Below are 11,828 nucleotides of genomic sequence, written 5' to 3'. Positions count from 1 at the left end.
TCAAAGCCTATCTGGAAGGAGCAGAGCTCAGGGATTCTGACCTCACAGAATGGGCTCCAGGCACTAAGAGATGAACAACACAGAACACCTGTTCCATGTCGAGTTGGTTATCATTTTATACTTTTCAAAAAACCTCAAGGGAGCTCTTCAATAGAAGGCTTAGCATAAGACATTTTCTATGTATTCAAAATAAGAAGAGGGAATGGTGAACATATTGACAAGTAGCAATTTGAATTATAATGGCAATTCTGTAGGATTTTATGTAGCTTGTAAATTTAACACTTAAGCATATTGTTCTAGGAATCGTCTGATAAAACTAGAAAATAAAGAGAAATTATGATGACCATGTGTTCACTCTCCAGACTTTCATCTATGAATCATCTTATTGAGGGAGATATTTGAAAACTTCTCTTGGTTTCTTCTAATTCGTCTTTGGAATGCCTTCCACAGATGGATGCCATTCAGTTGAAACATAAATGCTGTAAAAATAAATCCCCCTAACACTACCGCTGTTGCCACAGCAATAAGCGTGTGTCCTGGGAATGGCAGTGGTGCCTCATCAACATAAACCTGCAACAGAAAAAGCAAAGTCATTAAGCTTTCTGAGTTTAGCAATGCAAAACACTGAAAATGTTACAGTCCCACAATTAATTGGCAAGCAAAACACTGCCAAGAGTTACAAAGACATTCAGCATCCACAAAGCTTGGAAACAGTCTCTTGACAATTGAACAAGTAACAGTTTGCCTACGATAAATACAGTCTAAGAAGTCCATATATTATCCTTTGCCTTTACCCTGTCTTTAATGGTGGAAGGAGGCAGATAAAACGCTTACACAGCAGAATATTCTCTATTCAGTCACAGAGGAACGGGCAAAGAGTTCTGGGAACGGGGAGGAGGGAACACCTACCTGCCTAGGACAGTCAGGGAATGCGTTTTCTGAGTTGGATCTTGATGAATAAGTGGGTTCACAGAAGAGAAGGAGAAAAAGGAACATTCTTTTTTTGTTGTTCTGAGACAGAGTCTTGCTCTTGTTGCCCAGGCCAGAGTGCAGTGGCACGATCTTGGCTCACTGCAACCTCTGCCACCCACATTCAAGCGATTCTCCTGCCTCCGCCTCCTGAGTAGCTGGGATTACAGGTTCGTGTCACCACAGCCGGCTGATTTTTGTACTTTTAGTAGAGATGGGGTTTCACCATGTTGGCCAGGCTGGTCTCGAACTCCTGACCTCAGGTGATCTGCCTGCCTTGGCCTTCCAAAGTGCTGGGATTACAGGCCTGAGCCACTGCACCTGGCAGAAACTTTTTATGTGTTCAAAATGTTTCTTCTGCCTGAATAGCTAATTAACGGAAGCAAGTAAATTCCTGGGGGATTATTGACAAAGTAGGACAGTGATGTCTTTTTCTCTGAGATGTGAGGCAAGGGTGGAGTCATTGTATGTTAAATGTAGAAGCAGGGCATAAAGAGAGTAGGGGGTTCAAGCCCAGGCTTACGTTTCCTTTGTGAAGCGGGAACCCAGATCATCTTCTGGGGGAGAGGAACATGCTGATGAATAGATCTAGGACAGCAGGGAATGTGGGAAAGTGCAAAGGACAAGAAAAAAGATGATGGCTGCTTTAAGTCCCAAGAACCTAGGTCTAGCTCAAGTTAAAGGTAGCCCCATCTTCCCAGTGACCCAAAGAGGTATCTGTTTTCTTAGAAACAGTCCCTCCATACTCTGAGTTGTTTCTCGTTTTCTTGAATTCTTACTTGTTCAATACTGCTACTGTGATGATTGTATCACTTTTCATAAATAGACTACCCTAGTAGCCTCCTTCCCAGGCCCCCAGTCTATGTTGACATCCTAACATTGCCAGATTTATCTTTGATCCTGGGAGGCAGAGTTGCAGTGAGTCGAGATCGCACCACTGCGCTCCAGCCTGGGTGACAGAGTGAGACTCCATCTCAAAAAACAACAACAACAACAATAACAAACAACAGCAGTCTGTATAAAACACCTTTATCCAAAAATGTTTTATAGCTTTTCATTGTTAACAGACATGTTGACAGGAGTGTTCTAAAGCTTTCATTCTGACATTCAAAGCCTTCCACGATTGGACCCTAACCTACCTGGCTTTCTTCTAAATAACCTTATATTCCAGCCAAATGAATTTCCACTATTCAAGACGCAAACTTTATGCTTTTGATCATGACAGGAGGCAGTCAAATGCCTAGGCAGATAGGGGCAGGTCCCCGGTGAAACCTGACCTTCAAGCTGAAGGCAGTCTCGGGTAAATCCACATACCAAATTGAGAACCTGTCTTCCTGTTTGGTATGCTTGCCTCTGATGGATCCCACCCTTCACCTAGCTTACATACACCTGCCCTTTCCTCACTGGTTTTCCACGCTGCTGTGTCCGCCTTTGAGTGATGCCTTTGCTTTAGCCCTTCTTCGCATACTCACAGACCCATCAGCAAGCTGTCCCTGATCTGAGCTCAAAAGGGCCCCAGACTCAGCCACGCTGGCAAAGAAACCACCTGACTGCAGGGGTGGGGGACCACCCCTATGTCCCCTCTCTGCTGAGAGATGTTCCTCACTCAATAAAGTCATTCTCTGCCCTCCTCACTCTTCAATTGTCGGTATAACCTCATTATACTTGGATGCAGGATAAGAGCTCGGGAACCATCAAACATGCGTACAAGGTAAAGCACAGGTGGGACCAGTGGGCAGGGTGCCTCCAGCGCAGGCTCAAGGCTAAGCAAGGTCCAGGTGGAGGTGTCACCAGCTATGGAGGCCCCCAGTTGGAAAAGTGGCCAAGAAAAATCCTGCATTACTTTCCTATACCTGTACCTGCTCTCTCCACCCAGAATGGCTTCCTTATCCACTTTCATCTAATGAAATTTTAGTCACTCCACCAGATGATGTAAAAATTTCACTTGCCGGCCGGGCGCGGTGGCTCAAGCCTGTAATCCCAGCACTTTGGGAGGCCGAGGCGGGTGGATCACGAGGTCAAGAGATCGGGACCATCCTGGTCAACACGGTGAAACCCCGTCTCTACTAAAAATACAAAAAATTAGCTGGGCATGGTGGCGCGTGCCTGTAATCCCAGCTACTCAGGAGGCTGAGGCAGGAGAATTGCCTGAACCCAGGAGGCGGAGGTTGCGGTGAGCCGAGATCGCGCCATTGCACTCCAGCCTGGGTAACAAGAGCGAAACTCCGTCCCCCCGCAAAAAAAAAAAAACCAAACCAAAAAAAATTTCACTTGTCCATTTAAGCCATTTATTATATTTCTAAGATCAGAAACTTCTATCACCTCTGGATTCTGTATTGTTCACCTAAATTGCTACCCCTAAAGTTCTGAAAAACACTTTTTCTTCAAATGCTTCCCTTCTAATCTTCTTCAACTATCCAAATATTCTATACCATGTCTAAAAAAGGTTAAACCTCAGAATTATGTGTCTGTTTTAGATATAATGTCTATTTTCTCCTAAAATACTTCAATTTCTATTTTTAAGCACAAAAATTCACTTACATAACCAGAGTGTAATTATCAAAGTCAAGAAATTAACATTGAGAGAATACTATCACAAAATCACAGACCTTACTTCTTTTTTTTTCAATTATCCCCATAATGTATTTTGGGTGAAAGAAAATCCAAGATTATGGCTTCTCTTTTTTTAGGATTCTCTTTTCTCCTCCCCTTCCTTTTCTTGACGGAGTGTCACTGTGTTACCAGGCTGGAGCACAGTGGTTATGCACCGGCATGTTCACACTGGACTGAGGCTTCAAGCCCCTGGCCTCAGAGGATCCTCTCTCGGCCTCCTAAATAGCTGGGTTAGAGTCACGTGTCACCAGGTCTGGCTATTTCAGGGTACTTTCTTCTTCTTTTTTTTTTTTTTCTGTTTTCTTTTTTGAGGCCAAATCTCACTCTGTTGTCCAAGCTAGATGGAGTGTAGTGATGCTATCTCAGCTCACTGCAATCTCCGCTTCCTAGGTTCAAGCAATTGTCTTGCCTCAGCTTCCTGAGTAGCTGGGATCACAGGTGCACACCACTGCACCTGGCTAATTTTTGTATTTTTAGTAGAGATGGGGTTTCACCGTGTTGGCCAGGCTGGTCTTGAACTCCTGACCTCAAGTGATCCAGCCAAGTTGGCCTCCCAAAGTGCTGGGATTACAGGTGTGAGCCACCATGCCCAGCCTATTTCAGGGTACTTTCAAAAGCAGGTTTCGACAGTCCCAAGAACCTTTATACATTTTTTCTACATTTTCTTAACAATTCTTTTCCTTTATTGATGGTGCAGTCACTGCCCTGCTTATCTTTCTTTTATCCATTTTTGTTTTTTTCCTCCATTCCTGAAGCTTCAAGTTTCCTGCTGTTATCACTTTTCTTCTGCTTGACGAACTTTAAGAATTTTCAGAAGAGAAGTTCTCCTGACAATGGATTCTCTTAGTTTTCTTTCATTTGAGAAAGTCTTGATTTTTTTCTTTCTTCCTGAAGGACGTTTTCAGTAGACAGAGAATTCTGGATTGACAAGCCTTCTTCTTACCCAACCCTCACCCCCAAAACTTTAAAGATATATAACTTTCTTTTACCTCTATGGTTCCTGTTGAGAAATCAGCAGTCATTGAAATTGTACCCTTGTATAGTGTTGTTTTTCTCTGACCACTTTGTTATTTTATCATCTTGATTTTCGGTAGTTTGATTATGATGTGTTCAGGCATGGTTTTCTCTATCTTTATCTCATTTAGGGTTCATTCAGCTTCTTGAATATGTAAACTTATGTCTCCACCAAACTTGGGGCTTTTCAGTCTTCAGTCGTTATTTCTTTCCTTTCTTCTTCTTCTTCTTTTTTTTTTTTTTTTTTTGAGACAGGGTCTCATTCTGTCACCCAGGCTGGAGTGCAGTGGCATGATCTCAGCTCACTGCAGCCTCAACCTCCCAGGTTCAAGCAACCCTCCCACCTTGGCTCCAGAGTAGCTGGAGCTATAGATGTGTGCCTCCATGCCTGGCTAATTTTTTGTGTGTTTGTAGAGACAGGGCCTTGCCATGTTGCCTACTTGGTCTTAAACTCCTGAGCTCAAGCAATCCACCCACCTTGGCCTCCCAAAGTGCTGGGATTTTTTTTTCCCTGTACCAGTCTCTTCCTCCTCTCCTTCATGGACTCTGACAACATCAATGTTAGACCTTCTGAGACTGTCACACAGATCCCTGAGGTGGGATTTTCTTTCTTTCTTTTTTTTGAGACAGGGTCTTGCACTGTTGCTTGGGCTAAAGTGCAGTGGTGTGATCTTGGCTCACTACAACCTCCTCCTCCCACGTTCAGGGATTCTCCTGCCCCAGCCTCCTGAGTAGCTGGGATTATAGGCACCCACCAACACGCCCAGCTAACTTTTTTGTATTTTTAGTAGAGATGGAGTTTCACCATGTTGGCTGGCTGGACTCGAACACCTGACTTCATGATCCACCTGCCTTGGCCTCCCAAAACGTTGGGATTACAGGCATGAGCCACAGTGCCTGGCTGGTGGGATCTTCTTCTTAAAATACTTTTTCTTCAGGTTGGGTTTCCACTGACTTAAAGTTCATTGATTTTTTTTTTCCTGTTCCATTTCCATTCAGCAATTGAGTCCATTTGGTAGTTTTAAAATTTCAAATATTGTAGTTTTTAGTTCTAAATTTCCACTTTGTTCTTTTTAAGTTGCTTCTAGCTCTCTGATGATAATTTATCATTTTCTACTTATTTCAAAAGTGTTTACCTGTACCACATGGAGCATAGTTATAACAGCTAGTTTAGAATCTTTGATAATTTGTATTTGTGGTCCTTTGTTGACGTCTTTTCTCTTCAGAATTGATTATATTTTCTTGGTTCTTGATATGGTAAATAATATTGGATTGTATCCTGGACATTTTTGATGTTATGTTGTGAGACTCTGGTTCCTGTTTAAAAGGTATCTGGAAAATGCTGTTTATTTATTTGTTTGTTTCAGCAGTCAGTCACACTGTCTGAGTTCAGGTCACAATTTATGCCTCACCTTCTGTGGGTGGTGGCTTCAATGTCGGTTCAGTTTTCCAAGCTGTTGCTATGCCATCTGTGACTTCCTGGTACCTGTGCCACTCAGGAGCTGCTCTGCAACTAGAGAGTGTTTACTTCATAGTTTTATTTCAAAGCCTTTGCTATCTTCTTTAGGTGTGCCCTGCTCAGATGCAGCTTCTTCCTGGTGCTGGCTTATATAAAGAATCAGGACTCCTTTTCTCCAGTCTTCTTCTTATAGAGATTTTCCCCATACTTTCCCCTCTTAGAGGTCCTTTCCCTAGTCCTTTGGAAAGAAAGCTGAGCTTCTATGAGAAGTTTAGCCTTCTGTGCTATTGTGCTGTTCCCCACAGCCAGGGCGGCTCTTGAGCCAAAGAGATGAGAAAAGAGAGAAAAAAAATAACAGGGATTTTCCTTCACAGTCCTCATGTGACAGATGCTTCTTTTGCTAGCTCCAGTGGGTTGGATCTTTCTTTCAGGGTTTTAGAGGTTTGTACTGCTGCCATAGCCACCCACCACTGTAGCAGTACAAAGGCATTATTGGGGGCTGGCCTCAGAGCTGGGCCAGGACAGGGCGGGCGCGGGGAGGGAGAGAGAGCACAAACAGACAGAGAGACAGAGAGAATGTTAATGTAGCATCAGCATTTGATAATTAGTAACTTGTTGATTTTTATCAAATCCTTATTCCTTCCCATGCCTCACAGGCAGCAGACGTCATTATATGAATAAGTGAAATGAGTTGTTGCTTTCATGGGATGATTTGGGAAAGACTGATCTGGTTTCCAGTTCCTTTGGATCTTGAAAGCCTTTGAAATATTTAAGACAACGATTACCATTCAAACAGCCAAAAGGAGGATAATCAGACTGGAAACTAAACAGTTACAGAAATATGTTCTTTGGAGAAGTAGGTATGAGAGGAAGAGCATTAAAAGTCAGAAAACTGGCTGGGCACGGTGGTTCCTGCCTGTAATCCCAGAACTTTGGGAGGCCGAGGCAGGTGGATCATGAGGTCAGGAGATAGAGACCATCCTGGCCAACAAGGTGAAACCCCGTCTCTACTAAAAAATACCAAAAAAAAGTAGGCGGGCATGGTGGCACACACCTGTATTCTTAGCTACTCAGGAGGTTGAGGCAGGGGAATCACTTGAACCCAGGAAGTGGAAGTTGCAGTGAGTCAAGATTGCACCACTGCACTGCAGCCTGGCAACAGAGACTCTGTAAAAAAAAAAAAGTCAGAAAACTGGGCTAAACATAGAAGGTAGAGAAGGGGGAGAAAAACAAACACAGCCTGACCTTAACTCTTAACTCTAGGTAAAACTCAAAAAAAAAAAAAAAAAAAAGAGAAATTTAAAAAAACCAAAAAACAAAGACAGCCACGTATTACTATAGGTCTTATTAAAATTCTGCCAGTATCCATCAGTCCTGGCACCTGTCACGCATTCTGGCTTCGTCACTACTGACTGTCACTGCCACCCTTGGGGATCCTGTCTCTAAGCCTTGTCCGTCACACAAATTCTGTCAGGTTTTTCTCTTCAGTGTCTCTTGAACTGGTTTCGTCATGTTGTTTCCCCAGCCATCACCCACTCTGATGCCGAGTGCATTGACTTTACCTGAAATTCTTCAACTAAGTCACAAAAAGTGACTCCTTTAATGACGGTCACTCTAAAGTGGAAGAGTTCAGAGCCCTGTGGAAAAAAGCACACCCAGTCGTTAGCAGCATCAACATGTACATTCCTTTCAGCATTAATAAAATACCCTGGGGCCACTGTCCCTATAGATGCTGCATGAAAAGATTCCCATCCCCTTCCTAAGGCTCTTGTACACATCATGCGTCAAATAAAAAGATGGATTGAAGTGGAGGGAATCAGTAGTTTGATAAGTACTTTGGGCAAATCCTCGTATTTGTGGTTTCAATGTGTTCCCTAATTCTGATTGGTTTTCACAATTATCTGTATTCTACCGACTTCAGGTATTTTTATGAGCAGCTGGAACCGGAAGACAGGTGCCCGTGCATGTACAGGTGAATAATACTGAGCCCGTTTCTTCCCTCTCACTTTGGGAAACACCATTTCTTCTCCACTTTGCTGGAGAATCTATCTTGCCCATCTGCTCAAAACTTTTGAAATAATAACACCAAGGGAAATAGAGAAAAAACACACCCTCTTCATGTACTTTAAAGGTGTTATTCCCACCATTCCTGGTTACCCATACTTTCGAAGTAAAACCAATCTTAGCTTAGACACACACATTTTATCTAAACTCAACACAGTGGAAACAACCATGCCATCATTACCTTTATGCTTAAGTTGAGACCTGAAGGATTATACACTGCCTCACGAAGCATTGGTTCTAATAACGTTTTCAGTCTTCTAACCGTTTCTGGCACACTGTGCTCTAAAAATACGTGAAACATATTATAAGCACACTTATTTTCTCATTTTGTATTAGGTTGGTGCAAAAGTAACTGCTGTTTTTGCCGTTACTTTCAATTTAGTATGACTATTTAATTTGCAATTACTAATATAAAATTTGTTATGCACGTTAAGATACAACGAAAGATTTCACTCCATAACATGACCAAGGTATCCCATACTTTTAGTTCTGCTTGACTTTGTAGATGATGTATTTAGGGGAGTTAGGCCCAATATCTCACATTGCCCTCAAGGGCGTCCTCAAGAAGTTCAAGACTTCTGATCACCTTCATGCTGATCTTTTTCTTCCAGCCCCATGCTCAGGACCAGTCCCGACCTGCACATGCTTCATGTTTTTGGCAGTAAGGTCATCTCAGGACCTCCTTAGGGTAGGTAAACAATTTATAATAAGGTGGCAGTAAAGTTTTACAATAGGATCACTTAAATCTTTTCTAAAAGATTTTCCTCTTTCTTGTCATCCTTTCTAAAACCAGATAGGTAGTGGTTTAGACGCTGCAGTGGTATAAAGATACACAGGATCTAAAGGAAAAGAAAAAGCTGTGATTGTAATTTTCAGTTTCTGTAGTGTAAATACTGTTACCCTGGCAATTTCAAGCTACCAATGGTTTAACAACCAGCTTGTAAAATATTTCAATATTTAATAATCAGGACTCCAGATCTGGTAAGAACCGTTCCTAGCACACCACAGAAAATGGGGATGTCAGTTAATGCAAATAGTTAGTAGCTGTATTTTGCTGGATTTTTCATTTCAAAAATGCATATATGCCAGAGTAAGACTCACTGAATACCAAATGTCTGGATATTTAGTAACATATTAATGACAGACCAAAATTTCTGTTTAGTGAATTCTATCTGCCTACCTGTCTATCTATCGCCTTTGAGTGTTCATTTGTGAACACAAAATAAGTAACAAAAAGTTCCATATTTGAGGTAAACTGAATAGAGGTAAACATCTTATTTAAAATATTTCTGCATCTTTTCAATATTTTACCATAGACCCTTTAAGAAATTTTACTCATATAATTAGAAGACAGATCCTAAAGATTATCTGGCCACACATTTTACAACCTCCTTTCTAACACTGAATCAGCAGGGAAAGGAGACTCCAGACCAGCGTGAGGCACAAATGGAATCACTGTTGCTCTTAATCCACAAAATGGCTTTCAAGTTGTTTGCAGTGTAAATTCTTCAAAAATGCTTTTACTATAGAATCTAGGTCGCTGGACATGATGATGAAATAAGCGGGAAACAATAGAAGTAAACAGCCAATTGATCCTATCAATTGGCTATTTACTTCTATTGATCGATTGGCAATTGTCAATATGCCAATTGATCCACATCCATTTGCAAGAATGCCTGCCTCTCTTGTGTGAACAGGACTTGAAAACCATTGATCTTTGTAAACCAGTCACAATATTACTTATAAAAGAAAATAATTACAAATGAAAGCAAATCCTACTCAGTTTCCAGTTTTGCCTCCTGTTCACTTCAGACACAGTAACCAGATATGGAGGTTCCAATGGGACACGTCCATCCTCGTTGATAATTTCCAAGGAAACTGGATATTGCGTAACTGGGAACTTAAAGCGAGGAACCTAAAATACAAATTCCAAGAATGAATGTAAACTTGGAAAAGTAATAGTCACTTCATTTCCTGGTTAAAAAAATGAAAACGTATGTTGCCAATAGTTTGGCTGTTCAATGAAATGTGCTTCTGAGGGGTTTCTGCCTTTTCAGTCATGAAAAGGTCTTACAGCAGAATCAATGTGGACTCCAAAGGCAGTATATACATTGTGGTGACAGAACTCATCATGTCGACAGGCCCTTTTCACAGGAATAACTATGATGCCACTCAAAACTTTTTTTGGCTAAATCATATCCTAGGAGGCCCTGCATAGGTCCCTCCCCCTCCTTTTTGCCACTCTTCCAGCCAGTCACAGTCTTTCAGGCACAATCTGTAAACTTGGGCACTGGCATCAGAGCTCAACTCCAGCCCCGGTGCATGTTAATAGCGCAATCTTCGGCAAATTGCCTGACTTCCCTGTGGCTCAAATTAAATGAGGCAAATCATGGAGATGGCTTAGAGTAGCATTTAGTAGATAGTAAGTGCATCACAAAACATTATTTTAGTTTAGCAAGGGGGTATATAAAAACAGGCCTCATGATTTACAGAATGCTGGCCAGATGCGATGGCTCATGCCTATAATCCCAGCATTTTGGGAGGCTGAGGAGGGTGGATCACTTGAGGTCAGGAGTTCAAGACCAGTCTGGCCAACATGATGAAACCCCAACTCTACTAAAAACACAAAAATTATCCAGGCATGGTCGTGCCTGGAGTAGTGGGTGTCCAGTGAGCTGAGATCGTGCCAGGCTCAAAAAAAGTAAAAATAAAAATAAAATAATGATAATTTACAGAATGCTGACTCTATGCCAACATATTAGATACATAAAAAATACATATATATAGTCTCTACATTTATATAGTTTAATATATGTACAGTTTGGGTAATAGTTTGTCTATACACAGTCTTACAAGGACATTGACATTGATCTGTTTGAAAATTATACCAACTGCATATTCCTTTTTTTTTTTTTTTTGAGACGGAGTCTCGCTCTGTCACCCAGGCTGGAGTGCAGTGGTGCGATCTCTGCTTACTGCAACCTCCACCTCCCAGGTTCAAGCAATTCTCCTGTCTCAGCCTCCCGAGTAGCTGGGACTACAGGCGCATGCCACCATGCCTGGCTAATTTTTGTATTTTTAGTAGAGACAGGGTTTCACCATATTAGTCAGGCTGGTTTTGAACTCCTGACCTCAGTTGATCCACCCACCTTGGCCTCCCAAAGTGCTGGGATTAAGGCGTGAGCCCCTGCACCTGGCCCCAGCTGCATATTTGACTCTTCTAATGCAAACACCAACAGTAATTAGACATAACCTTTGAATGGTTTGATACTAACAGAATGAAATATTATTTGACACAGAAGCCTTCTCTTAACCAACATATTACACTGTCGTTCATTTGTCACTATTAGCAGACTGAGCTTGATTACAATGAATTTGCTTTCTATATTCCAAGAACCTGATACTAGATACTCAGTTGTTTTAAATGAACCAATATTCACCATAACCTGTTACAGTGTTTTACAGATTACAAGTTGCTTTTGTATACATAGCAGTGTGTGTGGGTGTGGGTGTGGCGTGTTTGTGTCTTTATATGAATGCTGTGGAATAGACAAAGTAGTGCAGGTATTATTGTTTTATTTTACAGATGAGGTTCATTAACTTGCAGGGTACATTTAAATCCAGATCTTTCTAGCTCGGTGTCATATTTAGCTCTGTATCATAATGAGACATTATTTCTATGTCTTAGTTTTCATGTTTAACCCAAAGG

The 11,828-nt window shown here is 41.7% G+C and overlaps 1 protein-coding gene across 1 annotated transcript in view; it reads right to left on the bottom strand.

Annotated features, from left to right (window-relative positions):
- Positions 1 to 351: 351 nt before the first annotated feature.
- CATSPERB (cation channel sperm associated auxiliary subunit beta) overlaps positions 352 to 11,828 on the bottom strand; it is a 179,653-nt gene continuing 168,176 nt past the window's right edge. Inside the window, 4 exon segments of the mRNA XM_032287619.1 lie at positions 352 to 570; positions 7,618 to 7,692; positions 8,301 to 8,401; positions 9,899 to 10,034. Coding sequence (XP_032143510.1) covers positions 352 to 570; positions 7,618 to 7,692; positions 8,301 to 8,401; positions 9,899 to 10,034 — 531 coding nt within the window.

The sequence above is a fragment of the Sapajus apella genome, unplaced genomic scaffold (assembly GCF_009761245.1).
Source record: "Sapajus apella isolate SASKATOON/1434 unplaced genomic scaffold, GSC_monkey_1.0 scaffold20, whole genome shotgun sequence".
NCBI lineage: Eukaryota > Metazoa > Chordata > Mammalia > Primates > Cebidae > Sapajus > Sapajus apella.
This window is presented reverse-complemented; position numbering and strand designations above follow the sequence as displayed.